At 44.7% G+C, this 21,316-nt stretch overlaps 1 protein-coding gene across 3 annotated transcripts in view; it reads right to left on the bottom strand.

Annotated features, from left to right (window-relative positions):
* Window positions 1-18,918, bottom strand: part of CBFA2T2 (CBFA2/RUNX1 partner transcriptional co-repressor 2) — a 48,622-nt gene extending 29,704 nt beyond the window's left edge. For all 3 annotated transcript variants that reach the window (XM_075349926.1, XM_075349927.1, XM_075349928.1), the window contains exon 1: window positions 18,783-18,918. In XM_075349926.1, coding sequence (XP_075206041.1) covers window positions 18,783-18,810 — 28 coding nt within the window. In that variant the 5' untranslated portion in view covers window positions 18,811-18,918. The remainder of the gene's footprint in view (window positions 1-18,782) is intronic.
* Window positions 18,919-21,316: the final 2,398 nt, after the last annotated feature.

The following is a 21,316-nucleotide window of genomic DNA, read 5'->3' as shown; positions in this document are numbered from 1 at the left end:
TGTCTTAGGGCGCTTTCACACTTGCGTTCAGCACAATCCGCCGCTATGGAGAATAGCGCAATCGTTTAAAATCACTCCTGGTCTCTCTCCCCACTCTGCACCCCCTCTCTTACTCACCGATCACCGGCGCGGCGCTGCATGGCTGTCACAAAGCTCTGGCAGCTTTTCCTCTTTTGAAAATGCTGGCCGCTCATTAATCAATCTTGTATTCCCTACTTCCCCCGCTCACCCACGCCTATGATTGGTTGCAGTCTGACCCGCCCCCACACTGAGTGACAGCTGTCTCACTGCAACCAATCACAGCCGCCAGTGGGCGGGTCTATATCGTGCAGTAATATAAATAAATTAAAAAAACGACGTGCTGCCCCCCCACCCCCCAATTTTTATACCAGCCAAGATAAAGCCACACGGGTGAATGCTGGTATTCTCAGGATGGGGAGCCCCACGTTATGGGGAGCCCCCCAGCCTAACAATATCAGCCAGCAGTCGCCCGGAATTGCCGCATCCATTAGATACGACAGTCCTGGGACTCTACCCAGCTCATCCCAAATTGCCCTGGTGCGGTGGCAATCGAGGTAATAAGGAGTTAATGGCAGCAGCCCATAGATGCCACTAAATCTTAGGTTAATCATGGCAGGCGTCTCCCCGAGATACCTTCAATGATTAACCTGTAAGTTAAAGAAAATAAACACATACACCCGAAAAAATCCTTTATTTGGAATAAAAGACAAAAAAAAAGCCCTCTTTCACCACTTTAATAAACCCCCAAATACCCCTCCAGGTCCGACGTAATCCACAGAGGTCCCACAACGCATCCAGCTCTGCTACATGAAGCTGACAGGAGCGGCAGTAGAACACGACCGCTCTCTATCAGCTCCACGCAGCAACTGAAGTGAGCCGCGCGATCAGCTGTGCCCTCATTCACGTGACACGCAGACACAGCTCTTGGCTGGAGGACTCCAGCTGTGGCTGCGGGTCACCTGAGTGACGGCACAGCTGATCGCGCGGCTCACTGCAGTCACTCAGGGGATTTGCGCTCACCGCAAATCTCCTTTTCCCGGCGAAACATTAAAAAAAAAAAAAATAATCTCAAAACATTCTTTTACAGGAATCCGTTACTTTATTAGCACACTACTTGCAACACCCCCGTCACATGCGTCACACAACGCACTATAACGGATGCCTCACAACGCAAGTGTGAAAGAAGCCTTACAGTTCCAGCAGAGTAGATGGATTTATACAAATCTCATGCCTGCTGCTTCTATTTTACAGTGTTAACTGACCTGCGGTGAATTTTTCAAATCCGCAACATGACAATTTCTCTTGTGGCTATGCCAAGATGTATATGCAGAATGTCTCATAGACTTGCATCAGATTTGGAAAATCCGTAAATAAAAAAAACAAAACACAAAAATGTATGTAATCCACGTATAGGAATATCAATAAAAAAATTGTCAAAGCCAAATACCAGATAACAAGTATCAAAAACAAAGCACCTTTGTTTAAAACAGGACATAAAAACGCAGCATCAAAATTGCAATATGTAAAAAGAGGCACAGAAAAACGCATGTAACCTAAATTTAAAGGGAATCTGTCACCAGGTTTTTGCTACCCTAAGATCAGCACAATGTAAAGACAGAGACCCTGATTCCAGCGATATGTCACTTACTGAGCGGTCTGCTGTCATTTTGATAAAATCAATGTTGTTTTTTTTATGCAGATCTAGCAGTAAGGCTTTTTTCAAACGTCCGTGCAAAACACAAACGTTTTGCACGGTCCATGGAGAAGGGGAGTATGTCTTCTACCTGTGCTGTCCGTGTGACATCCGGATAGCAGGCGGACAGCATGAGCTGGTATACTTACCTGTCGCTGGTGCTGCGGTGTCCTACGCTGCTGTTAGTTCCAGATCCACGGTCAGTGCAAAGAGCGTGCAATGAGCATAATGAGAGGGCCAGAAGAAAGAAAACAGCAGAGACAGCTGGACACAGGCAAGTATAAAAATTCCTTATTTTTATGTTTTCTCCGGTACATGTCACACAGATCACATCAGTGTGCAGTCCTTGTGACACCCGTGCTGCCGGCAGAAAACGGAAATATCGCCGTATAGAGCACATAGACAAGCAAGTGCGCCACATGGACCCACGAGCCGTGTGAAAACTTGGATGTGTGATCAAGCCCATTGAATTTAATGGATCGAGTTTGGGTCTCCGGTATGTGTAAAGTGGACGTCACATATACCAGAGATAGAGATGTGTGAAGGAAGCCTTAGGGGTACTTTGCACGCTACGACATCGCAAGCCGATGCTGCGATGTCGAGCGCGATAGTACCCACCCCCGTCGCAGCAGCGATATCTTGTGATTGCTGGCGTGGCGAACATTATCGCTACGCCAGCTTCACATGCACTTACCTGCCCTGCGACGTCGCTCTGGCCGGTGACCCGCCTCCTTCCTAAGGGGGCGGGTCATGTGGCGTCACAGCAACGTCACACGGCAGGTGGCCAATAGCAGCGGAGGGGCAGAGATAAGCAGGACGTAAACATCCCGCCCACCTCCTTCCTTCCGCATTGCAGCCGGAACGCAGGTAAGGTGATGTTCCTCGCTCCTGCGGCTTTACACACAGCGATGTATGCTGCCGCAGGAACGAGGAACTACATCGTACCTGTCGCTGCACCGGCATTATGGAAATATCGGACCCTACACCGATGATATGATAACGACGCTTTTGCGCTGGTTAATTGTATCAAAAAAAATTTGTACACTACGATATCGACAGCAACACCGGATGTGCGTCACTTTCGATTTGACCCCACCGACATCGCACCTGCGATGTCGTAGTGTGCAAAGCCCGCCTAAGTGTCTGTGCGCACTGGGAAATGCATGTTTCTTAAGAAAATTCTGCACCCTCTGGCAGAATTCCGCACCCGCGGCAAAAAACGCACCCAAATCTGCATGCGGTTTTGACACGGTTTGTTGCGTTTTTGCCACGGATTTGGTGCGTTTTTCCCGCAGGTTGGTCCCTGCGGTTTTTTACCATTATCTATGGCAAAAATGCAGATACCTGCGGAAAAGAAGTGACATGCTACTTCTTTTTTTGCTGCAGAAATTCTGCAGTAAAACCTATAGGAAAAAAATGCAGTGTGCCCACAGCATTTTGGATTTCCCATAGATAGAAAGGTTATGAACAAAAACCGCACCTTTTATGTAGCAAAAAACGCGGCAAATAACGCAAAGTGCAACTACACTAAACAGCCCAGTAAGTGACACACCCATAGAATCACGGTCTCTGCCACTACGTTATGCTGCTCTCAGATTAGGTGGCAAAAACCTGATGAAAAATTTCATTTAATTAATAGGTGCAACATCAAAAACACACCAAAAACTCAACATGGGGACATAACCTTATGTGTTTTTTTTCCTTTCTCCAAAGAATCTACTCCTGATTTTTGTTGGGCTCACATGAGCATATTTAATCTGGCAGTAGGTCTCTCAACCCAAACATACAGCCTCTTAGGCTATGTGTGCACTAGAAATGTGAAGTTTCTCAAGAACATTTCTTGAGAAACTTCTGGGAGTGAAAGATTTCCGGACCTCCGGAAAAAATCCGCACCAAATCCGCATGCGGATTTGCCGCGGAATAGCCGCGAATTTGCCGCGATTTTCCCGCGGGTGGTTCCCTGCGGATTTTGCAGGCTGTACTGCCGAAATCCGCAGGGTACCTGCGGAAAAGAATTGACATGCTCATTTTCTCAAGAAATTTTCTCGAGAAATTCTTCTCAAGGAAATTTCTTGAGAAAAATCCGCACAGGGCGCACAGCTATTTTTTTTTCTCATAGAATTTGCTGGGAAATGTTTGCACAAAGATTGCAGACATTTCTGAAGAAATTTCCACGGCAAATCCGCGGGTAAATCCGCGGGTAAAACGCACTAGTGCGCACAGAGCCTTATACTGGCTGTGAAATGCACTCATGTGAGCCCGGCCTATGTCTTACAAATACGGACATGTGAATAATACTCACACATGGATTTTGGTGCGTATTCCATGCCAAAAGCTGCACGCATACAGTCCATAAAACACTTCTTATTCTTTTTCTTGGGATATCTGTTACCAATAAGGGTTGCGTTCACACAGAGCAGCGATACTGTGGCTTTTAACCACATAACTCCAGTACTGCTGCAGCCTTTTTATAGTTTCCCTGCACAATCACTTCCTCTTGCAGCTGTGTCACCTGGAAAACTGCACGGCCATTACGAGTGGCAGCTTGGTCTTGCACGTGAAATAGCCACTTGGAGGAAAGGAAATGTGATCCAGCTCGGCTGTGGTGGAGTCCGGCATGCACGGATTATGCGGGTTTCACATCAGTATTTTGCCGCACTGCCGGATATGGCAATACAGTGCAATACAGTTCAATGGAATCGCGGCAAGGCAAGGTGACATGCTGTTACATGCGACCGCATGTGACCTTATCTAGCTGCGATTCAACTGTATTGAACAAATAGGCTTGCTAAAGAACGCAGGTAGCATTCGAAGTGCGTTGCCGCGCCCGGCCTCCCTGACCCCATCCATTTATTATGAAAACATTTTATACTGACTTTTGAAATAAAGCTTGAAGATTTTATTATATTCCGGAAGCTGGATCCTCCTTCTTTGTCGAAATAGCCATTTCTCTGAAAGATAAAGTGATTGTGCACGGAAACTGTGGAATGAACACAGCGGCACAGGACTGCAATGGTTCAGCCGCAGCACGACCTCTGTGTGTGAATGCAGTCCTAGATTGGTTTCCACATACAATATGCGGCAGGTAGTAGGCAATTCGCATGCAAACCACCAGCAGTTCAAAACAGTTACTGAAATCTTAGGGTCAACCTTGGATGGTCCGGTTGCCCCTCTTCCACATGAGAGGACACCATTTTGTCACAAATATATATTTTTATATCGTACACACGCTCCTTATAGCTGCAGTGGGATCTACTAACTGACAAAGTAATGGGATTGATGATTCCCTGGCACTTGCCCCGCAGCGTCTGCTCCGCTGTATCCATCGTACGTACATTGTGAAGTATATGCATATTGTTCTAGATTGAATAACTTGGTGAAAGACAAATATGGCTTCCTCCTGTGAAAATCTCATACCCCTGCAGGCTGAGCAATTTTAGGAAATAGAAGTCTGTATTTTCCCATTTTTACCCATCAGTGTAGAAATACTGTGGTAAATAAGCCGGAGTGATTAGAATGAGAAGAATTGTTTGGAAGGGAGCGGAGGGCATAGCGAGATTTCTTTGTGTGTTGCCACCACATCAGTAAGTCAGCTAATAGGCAGCTTTCTGCAAAGGCCTCTGGGAGGGGTCATTAGCCGCACAAAGGCTGCTCATTGCATGAAGGAAATGTTTTGTCACCCAGCTGAGTGGGCTGTTCACATAAATACAGGGCCTCGGATATTCAGGAAAATCTGCATCTGCCTCTAATAAAGTTCCATTTCCGAGGGGAAAAGGAAACCCGTACGGGGGGCAGGGTGAAGATTCAGTCACAGAAACACATGAGGAGTACTATGGTCCAGATCATTGTATGATAGCATACAAGAGGTTAAATATTTAATGCACATCCCCCATAGTCCAGGCCTGAGGTAAACTCTAAGACCTGAACACCTGGTGGGAAGCGTTGACGTGAGTCCCAGGTGCCATAGAAGTCACACACCTGCCAGGTGGCCCCACACCTGGCCGCTCCCACACCCACAGGCGGCATGTATTGTCTCCACCACGTACATGCACTAACGACTACACAACAAACGTTCAAATCAAGAGGGCTCATATATATTTGTGTATACAAACCGATACATAATCCATGGGAAAAGCATGCTTATCCATAACGGCCAATCCATATGGATAGAACCCTGCGTTCACATGGAGTTTATGGAGTGGATCCACTTCAAAAATGCTCTCTAACTCTTCATTTCTATTTATAAAAGGATTTTTTTAGCATTTTGTCCCTAAGAGGTTTTGCTAAATGCCTGATAGAAAAAAAAAATAATTGACATGTTTTGATTTTTGAGGCAAATTCCTTTTGGAATCAGCTCCAAACTTAACACATTAAGTGAGAAGGCTGTTAAAAAACACTTAGAGATTTTTTTTATCTTTTTTTTTCTTCACGGATTCTGCCCCAAATCAACATTAAAAATACACTTCAGATCTGATTACAATACAAATCCTATTCATTAGAATGAGGAAAAAGTGCCTATAGGGCACGCACAAGGCGCATTGTTTTTATTTGTAGTTTAGTACGTACTTGAAGGGAACCTGTCAGGTCCAATATGCACCCAGAACCATGAGCAGTTCTGGGTGTATATTGCTAATCCCTGCCTAAGGCTAGGTTCGCACACTGCGTCTTTTTGACGCTGCGTTTTTGTGCGTTTTTTGGCCGCTAAAAACGCACAAAAACGCACCTGCGTAGAAAAAACGCATCAAAAAACGCACGCGTTTTTACCGCAATTTAGTGCGTTTTGCTGCGTTTTTGATCTCTGCGTTTTTCCAATGTATTGCATGGGGGGAAAACGTAGAAAAACGCAGGAAAGAACTGACATGTCCATTTTTTTTTTTTAACTCAAAAACGCAGGTAAAAAAAACAGATGTGTGCGGACAGCAAAAATGAAAACTCATAGACTTTGCTGGGGAAGCAAAGTCCTGCAGTTTTAAGGCCAAAAACGCACCCGAAAAACGCGCAAAAACGCCGCGAAAAACGCACTGTGTGCACATAGCCTAACAGTCCCTGTATAAATTAGCATAGATAAAGAGATCTTTTGAAAAAGTATTTCTAAAGATCTTTTATCTTATGCTAATGAGCGAGGGGACTGAGTTCCCCTGGCTAGTCCGCCCTCTTAGCATGATAGTATGCCAACAGGGGTGTACTAACATGCTAATCAATGCAGCGGCACCAGCGTTTGCTGTGGCCGCACTTCTGAATGCCCGGCACTTCCAGTCATGCGCAGTAGACCTCTCCGAAGCCGGGACGCGTACACCCGGCTTCATACTGAGCAGGACTGGAAGTACGGGGCATTCAGAAGCGCGGTCACAGCAAACACAGTTACACACATCCCCGCTGGTGACGCTGCATTGAATAGCACGTTAGTACGTCCCCTGTGGGTGTACTAACATGCTAAGAGGGCGGACTAGTTGGGGGATATAATGCCCAGGGGACGCTCATTAGCAATGCATAAGGCAAAAGATCTTTAGAAATACTTTTCCTAAAGATCTCTATATCTAGGCTCGTGTATACAGGGACGGTTAGGCAGGGATTAGCAATATGCACCCAGAACTGCTCGTGGTCCTGGGTGCATATTGCACCTGACAGGTTCCCTTTAACAACAATTGTTATGTTGATATTTTGGAGTGTATATTGTGGTTTTGCAGTGGAAACACACCGCACTGATACATCCTATAGTATACTGTAAGTAAAAAACACAAAAAAAGAAAAACTGTACCAAAAAAATGAATGTTTTAGCTTTATAAGCAGTTTATAGATGTGGATTTTTCAAAAAAGAAAAATCCATGTAAAAACTGTGGACTTCCTCCTCAATATGGCTTCAAAAAAAGACTTCAGGAATAGAAAAAGTCCTCATATCCCGCCCTAAAAAAAGCAATTGGTAAAGCAGTTTTTACTGGAAAAAACTTGGTTTTGTCATTCTCCAAGAAAATTCCACCTGTACATAGCCTTAAGGGTGCTTTACACGCTGCGACATCGCTAATGATATATCGTCGGGTCACGTCGTTAGTGACGCACATCCGGCGCCGTTAGCGACATCGCACCGTGTGACACCAAGGAGCGACGAGCGACGATCAACGATCGCAAAAACGTCAAAAATCGTTGCTCGTTCACACGTCGCTTCTTTCCTTAATATCGTTGCTGCTGCAGGTACGATGTTGTTCGTCGTTCCAGCAGCACCACACATCGCTACGTGTGACACCGCAGGAACGACGAACATCTCCTACCTGCGTCCACCGGAAAAGAAGGAAGGAGGTGGGCGGGATCTTCCGCCCACTCATCTCCGCCCCTCCGCTTCTATTGGACGGCTACTGTGTGACGTCGCTGTGACACCGCACAAACCGCCCCCTTACAAAGGAGGCAGTTCGCTGGCCAGAGCGACGTCGCAGGGAAGGTAAGTCCGTGTGACGGGTGTAAGCGATGTAGCGCGCCACGGGCAGCGATTTGCCTGTGACGCACAATCGGCGGGGGCGGGTACGCTCGATAGCGATATCGATACCGATATCGCAGCGTGTAAAGTACCCTTTAAACTATATGCCACAATACCTTTACTCTTGCCTTATCTTACAGATGCCACTGGCACTCTCCAAATCATGGCACTCTGTTTCCATTCTACCTAATCAATGCCAAGTTCAATAAATGTTCTGGATTCATGTTTCTTTTCACATATGTGCTGCAAATGGCCTTAAACACCACATACAGATATATCATTGATATACCATTAAAACATATACAGGGTGGCCCAAAAGTAGGTTCAGTATAACGCTGAATCAATGAAATTGATCACAATAGATTATATGGTTAAACATATACAGTGACAAGCAACAAAAGACGATTATTTGCATTCTATTACATTTGTCTAACATTGTTTAATCTCATAAATTCCAAAAATGTCTTCCATCAACATTGCAATAATCTTCAAACCAGCCTAGTACACTGTCACACACAGTACGACATAAATTCAGGTCTGCATCTGGTGCCCTTTAAGAGTTCATCTCCAAGATCTTATCCCACTAGGTAGTAGGTTTAGTAATAATAAGAATATTAGCAAATACCTCCAATTAGAAATGTAGTATAGTTTTCCTGATTAGCTATGTCTCTTACCTCATGTGCAGGGCATTGTAGCTGTGGTATCCATGGTTATGACCACTTATAGCCTGACAATTAGTTGCTAGTGGTCGTAGCCATGGTTACCTAAAATACTGTAATGCCCTGCACATGAGGTAAGAGACATAGCTAATCAGTAGAACTTTACCACATTTCTAATTGGAGGCATTTAGTAAGATTATTACACCTAATACATATTGGGATAGGAGCTTGGTGATGGGAATACCACTTTGATGCATTCATTGTCTGGGGCTTCATTGCAAAAACCTTATTCTTTACTACGCCCCAAAAAAAGTTTAGTAATGTCAAATTGAGTGTACATTGCGGCTATTCAATGCTACAACGTCGCCCAATCCAATGCTGTGGAAAGGTGTGTGTGTATATATATATATAATCCCTTCAAAATCAGAATGAAGAGGTGCCCCATCTTGTTGGAACAGCAGTTTGATGAATGTAGCTTTGCTTCTGAGTTGTAGCACTATCACGTTACATAATTGTGTCAGTGAATGTGAACCCACAAAATGTCAGAATTTCAGTATTCAACTGTAAACCTACTTTTGGGGTAACTTAACTGTAAGGTCTGTTGTGTAAATTTATACCAACCTATTTTCAACATGAAATACTCGTTAGTAGAGATGAGAGAACCCGAGGTTCGGTGTTCATACCAAACACAGGCTTTAAAAAAACAAAACAGAGTTTGGGCACTGTACGTATGCAAACCACTCGCGCGAGCATTGCTGTGTTTGGGAACACTCGGTGCTCAGCCCAGTGCGAGCCACTTGCAGTGTTTGATCAGCTCACACTGCGGGTAACAACAACGTGATCTGATGTGTAGTAGGCACCAAATAAAAATAAATATATATGAAAAAATCCTGCTTACCTCCTCTGGAAGTGATCTATTTATGGCTGGCTGCATGTGAGCAGAGAGCCGAACTGCCCAATTAGTGACTTTTATTGAGGTTCAAGTCCAGGTCCCAAACCAAACTTTATCTAAAGTCCAGCTGAACCCGCCGAACCGAACTTCCACGGGTCCACTCATCTCTACTTGTTAGTCAATCCCAACATTTCGGGAAAGATCTACTGGAAACCAAATACCTATGGCCGACTCTACACACGTTGTCCACAAACATCTTATGTCTATAAACAGCTAATATTGTATGAATTCATAATTATACATTGTACTTTTGAATATTGTTTTTTAACTTTTGGAAATCTGCGTATAAAAACTTGTTTGGTTCATTTAGTAGATATGTCCATCAAATTTGCTGTGCCCAAATGATTTGTGCTGTAACTGATGATAATTGTATTATGCTGGTGGGTTTGGTACCAGTTTATCTGTCCCTGTTGCCTTCTGTTGGGCACAAAAATAGGAACTGTGGTGTGAGTGACTTATTCCTCATTAAACAATCTCATTAGGCAAAATTTACACATTAATGGAGATATCAGTTGACGTAGAAGTCAGCTGAACAAGCGTGCAGCCAATAGCTACCTTGCATGTATGGTGGGACTTTACTATATGTGCACAAATGTTATCACTGCAGTCAGATGTCACCGCAAAGCATCTGAACACCACATGGTTTTTTGAGTGCGTGCTGTGGTCATATGCAATTTTCTGCTATAAAATTCAATGGGAAAAAATAACATACTGTACAGTCTAAGACAGTCTACCTCTATTGTCTCTCCCATGCACAAGAGTGCTCACTCGGCCAAGTGCTCCTGTGTTCTCCATGAACAGAAGCATCGCCAGTCTGTTTTGACATGCAGAAATCAATCGTCTAGGGTCCCCATACACTTTGTTATTGGCAAGTTCAGTCAATTTTAGTCCAACGTATACGGGAGATTAAGACTGAGGTCACACGGGGATTACTGCGAGTGCTTGCATAAGACTCGGCAAACGCTCACAGCACAGCGGGAGCCAAGTGTAATGCAACTGTGGTCCGATCGTACGATCAGACCACAGCTGCGGAGGGGAGGTGCGGCGCTGTGGAGGGGAGGGAGGGATTTATCTCCCTATCTCCTCCATTGTTGGCTGATGCGAGAATCGCACTGCTCTCGCGTTACACTGGCGGTATAACGCAAGAGCAATGCGATGTTTCTCTCGCCCTATAGAGTTGAATGGGTGCCAGTGGAACAAGATCGCATTGTACCCGCAGCATGCTGCAACTGTTTTCTCAGTCCGATTAGGGCTGAGAAAACAATCGCTCATTGGAGCTGCCCCATAGAGTAATATTGGTCCGAGTGGAATGCAATTTTTTATCGCATTCCACTCGCTCTGTATTACTCGCCGTGTGTGCTGACCCGAAGAGAGAATTTGGACATGGCAGATTTGATACAGAAATTTTGCATAACCATAGCAGTCATCTGAATGAGGCTTGAGGAAATCCCGGGGCCTGCTACAACCTCTTCCACGTGATTTAAGCTAAGAAAACAAAAGTGCAACAAATCTGCCATTTATCAATGTATTTAAAATGGTGGTATCCATAGTCTACTTGTGTGGCCTTGGACCCAGCATTATTGTTTATGTAAATGCAATCTAAAGCCAATTATTTGCTAATCACAGGATGCAAAAAAAGGATCGTCAACGTGAGATCGGACTTGACGGAATTCCTAATAAATTAGATTGACGGACAAATCTGTCATTATTGGCAGGTTTGGCCGACATTAGTCTAATGTGTATATGGGAGATTTAGACCTCATGACTGTAAGACACAGCTCGAATATAGTGCCCACAGACTTCTAAGTTCTCTACTGTTTTTCTACGTGGCAAATATGAGTAAACGTGCCCACCACTCTAACTAGCGGTTAGCCCAAGCGACCAACATATGTTCCTCCCACACACAAACAAACTGGATTTTGCCAAGCATATATGCATTTCCAAATGGGAGTGGCGATTAAGGGGTACTTCTCAGATAGCAAGATCGCTAGCGAGATCGCTGCTGAGTCACAGGTTTTGTGACATACCAGTGGCCTCATCAGCGATCTCGCTGTGTGTGACACTAAGCAGCGACCTGGCCCCTGCTGTGAAATCGCTGATCGTTACACACTGTTCTGGTTCATTTATTGCTCGTTGGTCTCCCACTGTGCAGCACACATCGGCGTGTTTGACGGCAGGAGACCAACGAGCACCGACTCTGTGTAAAGGTACTGTCACACATAACGAGATCGCTAGCGAGATCGCAGCTGAGTCACCGTTTGGTGACGCAGTAGCGATCCCGTTAGCGATCTCGTTATGTGTGACACTTACCAGCGATCAGGCCCCTGCTGTGAGATCGCTAATCGTTGCAGAATGGTCCAGGCCATTTTCTTCAAAGGCGATGTCCTGCTGGGCAGGACACATCGCTGTGTTTGACACTGTGTGACAGGGTCACAGTGACTGCTGAGATCGTTATACAGGTCGCTACTGCGATCTGTATTGTTCTGCATCGCTGGTAAGATCTGACTGTGTGACATCTCACCTGCGACCTCCCAGCGACTTACCTGCGATCCCTATCAGGTCGCATCGTTTTCGGGATCGCAGGTAAGTCGTTATGTGTGAAGGTACCTTTAGCAGCGTACGCTGGTAACCAGGGTAAATATCAGGTAACTAAGCAAAGCGCTTTGCTTGGTTACCCGATATTTACCCTGGCTACGTCATAACCCTTAAGGCCCCTTTACACACTGCAACATCGCTAGCGATATCGCTGTTACGTCACCAGTTTTGTGACGTAATAGCGACCTCCCCAGCGACATTGCAGTGTGTGACACGCATCAGCGACCTGGCCCCCGCTGTGAGGTCGCTGATCGCTACAAGTCGTTAAGGACCATTCTTTGGTCCTTTGTTTCCCACTGCGCAGCATGTATCGGTGTGTTTGACACCGTTACAATGACATCATAGCGACCCAGCCCATAGGTGTGCTATAGCGTTCCCTTTCCAGTGAGGTCGTTCTGCAGGTCCGTATCGCTGCTGCGTCGTTGGCCAGATCTGCCTGTTTGACAGCTCACCAGCGACTGTTATGAGACTTTCCAGCGATCCCAGCCAGGTCGAGATCGCTGGTGGGATCGCTAGAAAGTCTCAGTGTGTAAAGGGGCCTTAAGTCATGATCAGACCCTTGCCTTATCTCTGGGGAAACTAATCAGAAACAACAATGAACTTAAAGAGGGCCAACCACTGGGATGTTCCAATATAAACTAAAGCCAGTGCTGTACTTGCACTATCATGTTGATTCTATACACACCTTTAGTTGTGAGATCAGATGTATAGTTTTTGAAATATAGGCAAGTAAAGTTTGTGAAATGCATTGTTATTTGATTGATAGCAGCTACAGAATATCTAATAGCAGGGTCAGGTTTTGCTGTTTTTTTCCGCCCCGTCGGTCCTCCCTCCCTCCTTTATTCTGTAGCTGCTATCAATCAAGCAAGGCTATGTTCACATTTCCGTTTTTTTGCATCAGTCACCTGCGTTGCTTGACGCTTGTGACTGATGCGTTGTACAACGGGTGACAAGAATTGTCATGAGAAAGCGGATTCCGTTGGTGAAATGCTTTCAGTATAAAAATGAGAGCCAGCCGCCGGGAGATCAGTTGATCGCTCTCAAAAGCTGGCGGCCGGCTATTGTGAACGATCACATCGGCTTTTGAGAGCGATCAGCTGATCTCCCGGCGACCGGCTTTTGAGAGCGATCAGCTCATCTCCCGGCAGCTGGCTTTTATGAGAGCGATCGTTCACAATAGCCACCCACCCGGCGATCAGCTGATCGCTCACATCAGAGCAAAACCCGCCCGCCGGGAGATCAGCTGATTGCTCTCAAAAGCCGGCAGCCGGCTAGTGTGAACGATGAGCTGATCGCCCGGCAGCCGGCTTTTATGAGAGCGATCGTTCACAATAGCCGGCCGATCAGCTGATCGCTCACAGAAGCCAGCCGCCAGGCGATCAGCTGATCATTCGGCCGCCGAGAGAGAGACATTAATTTGAATGATTAAACACAAGATCTGCGCATGCGCAGTGAAAACAAAAGGAGTCCGCTGCTCAAAAAACGTTAGATGCTGCGTTCCTGCCGCCCGACGGTCAGTCGTTCCACGACTGATCAGTCGGGCGGCGGATGCAACGCCAGGGCATCATTCGCAATCCGCCGCTCATACAAGTATATGGGAACAGCGGAATCCGCTAAAAGGATTGCGTTGTTTATCAGAGCGGCGGATTGTGACTGATCCTAAATAACGGAAATGTGAACATAGCCTAACAGTACATTTCACAAACTTTATAATGGGTATGTGTGGTTATCCATGAAAAAAAAAACAACTAATTCCATGCATACATCTGAATGAACCCTTATCGTCTGCAGCGCTAATGACATCGGCAGCGATACAGCCAATAAGTACTGGTTGCACTGCTATCGCTGTGGCATCAGCACTGCAGATAGAAATCACTGCGAGCAACGGTGGAACTCAACGCTGGACATGGGGACGGCAAGTAAAAAACTGCAGCCAAGGGACAGGGGTTTTCTAAAACCAGAAAATCCCTTTTAGTGTGCTGCAATTAGAGGTATTCACCAATGGAATAGAAATGTGGTACCAGGTGAAGGGACCACATGTTGGCACCAATAGTGTTTTCTTTATACTATAAAACAGTTGCTATTTGCATGAAGCCCAATAGCAACTTAATACTGTGTAAACGTGTAGATTAGACACAGAATAGTCAGTCCTGAGAGACAACTGGAATGTGTACAGGTAAAAACTGAAGGAACCAATTAACGGACATATTTATACAAATCATTCTCTAGAAATCCTGGAGCCTGAGGTAAAATCTGGCAGCTAGACTGTCTGGCTCCAGAGATGTATGGCGAGCATGAATCTCCTGTACCTGCACACATGTGCGCTACATATGTGTATAACTACAACCACATGGACGGACCCTCACACACTAAACAGTTTGATTTCCCTTTAAGAAAAAAAAATACTTCAAGAAAAATTCTATTTATATGCAGGCGAGCTGTGCCTGTCTAATCAATGGAGTCTCGGCCGTTAATCTATAGCAGCTGCTCTCAGAGACGGCCTGGCTCTGTGAAACCTCACACACCATAACGCAAGCCAGGCCTGGGCCTGATAATGGCCGCAGAGCAGCCAGCATTCGACTTTTCATTCCCTTGGCTTCTTGTCAACTTTCTTACTCTGAGGTGAATTTCGCTCTAAGTCATAGAACATATTTCTACTACTTGGTTTTGGCTCCATCTCTAATCCTAAAAAATGAAACTTAGGTTACAATGTAAAAGAAAAAATGGATTTCACCAGTATGACTCCTAATGTCTATTTATATACCGTCCGCATGGTAATCTTATTTATTTCACTGTATACGCTGGAGACAGGGAGACATATGGTTGCAGTTACTTAGTGCAACTCTATACAAGATATCATCTATTTATACAAGTCGGTACATGGGATACCTCCTTAGGAAGCCATTCCAAAATGCCATAATACATAAATGAAAGCCGTCAATAAATAGCTAATAAACTCATAATTATTAACTCGATTGAAGTTGTAGGCCCAAAGCCACCATGGCTACACTTCCTGTTTTGTGGCCAGGCATTTGTCTGTGGACCTAAATCACTACGGTGGCCAAATCCACTCCATTATTTGTAAATTGCTTTGCTCATGGATTACTTCTTAACATTTGTGCATCCAAAAATGCGTCGATATTAATTTTTAATGTATGGTCAAGGTTGAGCAGCAGCTACAAAAAACTGGTTGGTAATAATATTAAGCCCTAAAATCTGAAAATAAAACTGAAATCTATCAAAAAACACTTGAGCTCTGATGTCAAACAATTGCGTTCCACAAAGATGGCTGCTACAGAAGAGTATTCTATATATTAACCTACTGCACGAAATATGAACATACAGATCAAGGTTCATATATGGGCTCCCAAACAGAGAGTAAAGTCGGCTTTACACACATATATCAGTGGGATTGGCAATAGTTTGTATAAGGGGCCTCCTGACCCTCCCCAAAAAGTTCCCATAGAGAAAAGGGGAAGTCAGTTGAGATAGCTGTAGGCCGAGCAATCATTCAGCCGATGGCTATCAAAATTATACTGTAAAGTCCCCACCGCTCTAGTCACCAAGCTCTGCAATCCAGGGACACTAAACAAGGATTGCTTAGGCTGCTTTCACACACCCGGTTTTTGCTGTGCGGCACAATCCGGCTCTTTGCAGAAAAAACGCAACCGGTTTTTTTTGCCGCCAGTTGCGTTTCTTCCGCATAGACTTTCATTAGTGCCGGATTGTGCCGCATGGCCTTGCGTTCGGTCCGTTTTTTGTCGGATGCGGCATATTTAGTCCATGCAGCGGCCGGATGGAACGTTGCCTGGCACGTTTTTTTGTCTGGCAAAAAAAAACGCATTGCGCCGCATCCAGCCAATGCGGCACTTTTTCCAATGGATGCCGGATGCGGGGCGATGCGGCAAAAAACGCATCTGGCCACCGCATGCGTTTTTTGCACTGCGCATGCTCAGTAGCATGCCGCAACCGGCAAAAACCGGACGGACCGCATGTAAAAACTTATGCAAAGGATGCGGTTTTTTCGCCGCATCCGTTGCATAGGTTTTAGAGCCGGATTTAGCCGCACTGCTAAAACCAGATGTGTGAAAGCAGCTTTACAGTGCCTATGGGCTTGTGCTGCTGATAGATGCTATAGGAACATTCAATCATGTCCCCATTTGGGAAAACATTTACTTTTTTTTCTGCTGCTTTTTATAAGTTTTCTCTGTTTTTTTGTTGTTGTTTTTGGCAATTTTTTAATGCAGAAACAATGGGATTCTGCACTTTAAATTGCAATTGCGGTTTTTAAAATACATTTTTTCAGGTTCCCCATAGAAGGGAAAAAAAGCAACAAAAAAATAACAAAACACAGTCCAACATCATCTTTTAAACACACAGTGGGAATGAGTTTTCATGAAGTCACATCTAATGTGCTGGAACTGTTAAACGCTGCAGATTTTATGATGCTGAAGTTGGTTTCTTATTCGTCCAGTTTAATTTAATAATATTTGTTCACTTATATAACGCCATTAATTCCAAAGCGCTTTACATACATCAGCAACACTGTCCCCATTGGGGCTCAAAATGTAAACTCCCTATCAGTATGTTTTTGGAGTGTGGGAGGAAACCGAAGAACCCGGAGGAAACCCACGCAAACATGGGGAGAACATACAAACTCCTTACAGATGTTCTCCTTGGTGGGATTTGAACCCAGGACCCCAGCGCTGCAAGACTGTAAAGTTCCACTTTGTGCAGATTTTCCCCGCAAAAAAAGAGCAGAGGGAAAAAAACACCCAAAACATTTGCACTACGTGGGACCATAGCATTAGACGAGATTTACATCTGTGCTATGTTTTCAGTTTTATCACAGGAGGATGAAACTGGATTCCCTAACGGCACACCACGGATCCTAGTGACTATAATGGGGTCTGTTTTTGGGAAAACCAGCACTGCATGTTGCACGATCTGCACAGACAAGAGTAAAACCTTGTTGGATTCACTACCAGCCCCATTTACAGAATCTGGCACGGTGGCTCAGTGGTTAGCACTGCAGCCTTGCAGCGCTGGGGTCCTGGGTTCAAATCCCACCAAGGACAACATCTGCAAGGAGTTTGTATGTTCTCCCCGTGTTTGCGTGGGTTTCCTCCCACACTCCAAAGACATACAGATAGGGACTCTAGATTGTGAGCCCCAATGGGGACAGTGTTGCCAATGTATGTAAAGTGCTATGGAATTAATAGCGCTATATAAATGAATACAATTATTATTATTACCTATAACGTAACTATAATAACTTGGCCAACACCACCCAAGTTTAAAGGCGTCCTACCTAACATTTCGGGAACTGTCGCCAGTGAAATGTAAATACGATGAAGTATGGGCGGCGTGCTCTGGCCCTTAGACAACAGCCAAAAAAGGATCGACCTGTGCTACTGTATATAGAGGCTGGACCTACCGCTACATTGTATATGCTTCTACATTTTATGGGGAGATAAACAGAACACCAAGTGGAGACATAATATTTATAGAACAGAGCGCGGACTAGTACTAACATCCAATATATACACACATGATACATGCAGCCACCGCTCACCATCACCACATGCCATCAGATCATCCTCCTCCAAGAACATCTGTCCATTCAGCAACAGTTTGGAGTCAGCACAGATCACATCAGAGCCAACATGTGGTTCCAGATGTAGAACCACTATAGGACTGCTGGTCCAATAATGTCACATATAAAAAGATCAATTGATGTGACAAGACCCTCCCAGATGGCCATAGATCATGTCGATCAAGACTTTATAAGCACGTCTCATAGTTACATAGATTGAAAAAATACTTCGGTCCATCTAGTTCAACCAACAATCCGGTCATGACGCAATCAAGAATCCAAGATTATCCAAGATCATCCTCAACTATGGGTTCAGCATCAAGACATCACATATGTACAAATGTGACAAGGACATTAGCACTTTAACCACTTAGCCGCCACAACCTGGTTCATCTAAACAACCCTATCCAACATAGCGTCATCATGACATCACCAAGGACATTCTGCAAACTATGACGTAGGAACCATTCACAACCAGAACTGATCTGGACCAATGACGTACATGTTTATGAATACTTTCTGTTTGCTTTTTTTCCTGGAAAGAAAGAGTTAAAAGAATATGGCAATAAAGAGTTCACCGGAATAAGTGCTCTTACCATCCACAGGATTTTAGACTTTTTAACACTAGAACTACTGGACTCGTGACACCTATATAGAAATACATAGTGCAAAGTAGTCAAAATGACTACCTCAGTAGTTCTAGTGTTAACACTATCATTTGTAGAGCACACAGCTTAGAGGACACAGTAACTCCAACCAACAAGTGAGAGTGAGACAATGAAGAATAAGATACTTACACTGGAAGGATCCTGGAATTCCCACCATCTTGTATATCCTCTAGAATCAAGACAATATACTCTGCCCTCCTGCAACAGCTCCTTACCACACAAGAGGTTACAGGGCCTCTGCTGGAGGAGCCTGGAGGGCTGGAGGATAGGGGGCTGGGAAGAAGACAAGGAAAAGGGGGCAGGGAACTAATCCTCCTTCCCAGCTCCTAGGGTGGACCTTCCACTCTACAGGAAACACCTCCCTCTCATAGTACATAGCATTACATGGCCACATAGCTGAGCTCTTCTACTTCTTCTACTTAGGCTATAGGATACAGGAAGCAAAGGAAAGAAGGTTCTCATATTAGTCAGATCAGACATCCATCTGTGCTGGTATAAAGCTAGAACAGATCATTCTTTATAAAAGATATATACATACTGTGTCTACAGGCTAGCCTGCTATAGATTCTCACACAAATGGAAGGATATCATTTCTATACAACCATGAATGTCATATTTCAGAGCGATTTTTGACCAGTGTGTGGCATATTTTATACTGTATGGTTATGTCCTGTATTGTGAATATACATCGAATTGTCTGCTGTGTGAAAAACATGCGTATTACTATTATAGCAACGGCATTGAGTGAGATATCAAGAAATATGCACACTGCGGGTTAAGTTCTCTCAATGAGCTTTTGGCAACGCTTATTTTTGCTCTGGCAAAAAACGTAGCATCTTACAGTTCCAGTAAAGTGGATGGGATTTCTAGAATACTATCCACAATGCTTTTTTTACCCTGTGTAAACGGACCTAAGGTTTATTTTTGATATCCGCAAAATACAAATTTCTCTTGCGTATACGCTGAGGTTTATATGCGCTTTGCCCCACAGAATTGCATTAAATGCAGAAAATTACGCTGCGGAAAAGCACTAAAGGCCACTTTACACGCTGCGATATCGGTACCGATATCGCTAGCGTGGGTACCCGTCCCCATCGGTTGTGCGACACAGGCAAATCGCTGTCCGTGGCGCACAACATTGCCCGGACCCGTCACACTACTTACCTGCCTAGCAACGTCGCTGTGACCGGCGAACCACCTCCTTTCTAAGGGGGCGGTCCGTGCGGCGTCACAGCAACGTCACTAAGCGGCCGCCCAATCAAAGTGGAGGGACGTAACATCCCACCCACCTCATTCCTTCCGCATTGCGGGCGGCGGCAGGTAAGGTGAGGTTCCTCGTTCCTGCGGCGTCACACAAAGCAATATGTGCTGCCGCAGGAGCGACGAACTACATAGTACACGCTGCAGCAACGATATATGAGAAGTGACCCCCATATCAACGAGGAGCGATTTTGGACGTTTTTGTAACGATCCAAAATCGCTCCAAGGAGTCACACACAACGAGATCGCTACAGCGGCCGGATGTGCGTTACAAAATCCGTGACCCCAATGAGATCGCTGTAGCGATCTCGTAGCATGTAAAGCCCGCTTAAAAGCATATGTCATCCACACATGACTATGTATAAAATTTTGTCAAAGCCAAATACCAAGAAGTATCAAAAACAAAAGAAGCTTTATTTAAAACACACAAAGACACAAAACCTGCAGTGTCAAAAACTCTATAAAAATGCAAGGAAAACGAGATATAATAACCTAATTGGCGGAGAAAATCTGCAACATCAGAAACTCACCAAAGATTTTAGGCTATGTGCGCACAAGAAAGTGCCTTTTTCTTAAGAAAAATACAGACCCTCTTAAAGAATCCCGCACCCGCGGTTAAAAAAACGCACCATAACCGCAACAAAATCCACATGCGGTTTTACCGCGGTTTGCCGCAGATTTTGCCGCGGATTTTCCGCAAGTTGGTCCCCGCGGATTTTTACCATTATCTTTGGCAAAAACCGCAGGTACCTGCGGAAAAGAAGTGACATGCTCATTGATTCCACAGTGGAAAATCTGCGTATAAATCCGCGGGTATAAAAAAAACACAGTGTGCGCACAGCATTTTTTAAAACCCATAGGATTTGCTAAGGAATGACTGCAGCAATGTTAGACACATTTTCTGTAGCAAATCCACGGTAAACCCGCAGCGTGCACACAGGGCCTTAATGTTGAAATTCCTGGATTTGTCCCGTTCTTTATGTTTTATACGTGTTTTTTTCAGGGGTACCACAAGGAACCATTATAATCTATGGTGCTAGTCATATGTCCATGCTTTTATATAGATCGTGAGACATCTGTTTTTTTCTGGATATCAAGGCTAACGAGGGCCAGTACAAGTCATTGGGTCTATGAAAAACAAGTACAGCACACAGAGGGCATCAGTGTGCTGTCTGTATTTACCACTGCAAAGTATAGTAAAAGCTTTATCATTTATTCATTTATCCATCCATGAAAATCACTGATGACACTGATGGTAAAAACAGACACACGGAGCATACACTGATGGTAAGGCTATGTGACCACGATGCGTTTTTTCATGCTTTTCTGCAGCGTTTTCAACTGCACCTTTTTAGTGCCAAAATGGCTGCGTTTTGATTTCCCAGCAAAGTCTAAGGGAAATA

This window comes from Anomaloglossus baeobatrachus, chromosome 5, assembly GCF_048569485.1.
Source record: "Anomaloglossus baeobatrachus isolate aAnoBae1 chromosome 5, aAnoBae1.hap1, whole genome shotgun sequence".
NCBI lineage: Eukaryota > Metazoa > Chordata > Amphibia > Anura > Aromobatidae > Anomaloglossus > Anomaloglossus baeobatrachus.
Note: the sequence above shows the minus strand (reverse complement) of the source record. Positions and strands in the feature narration are given on the sequence as shown.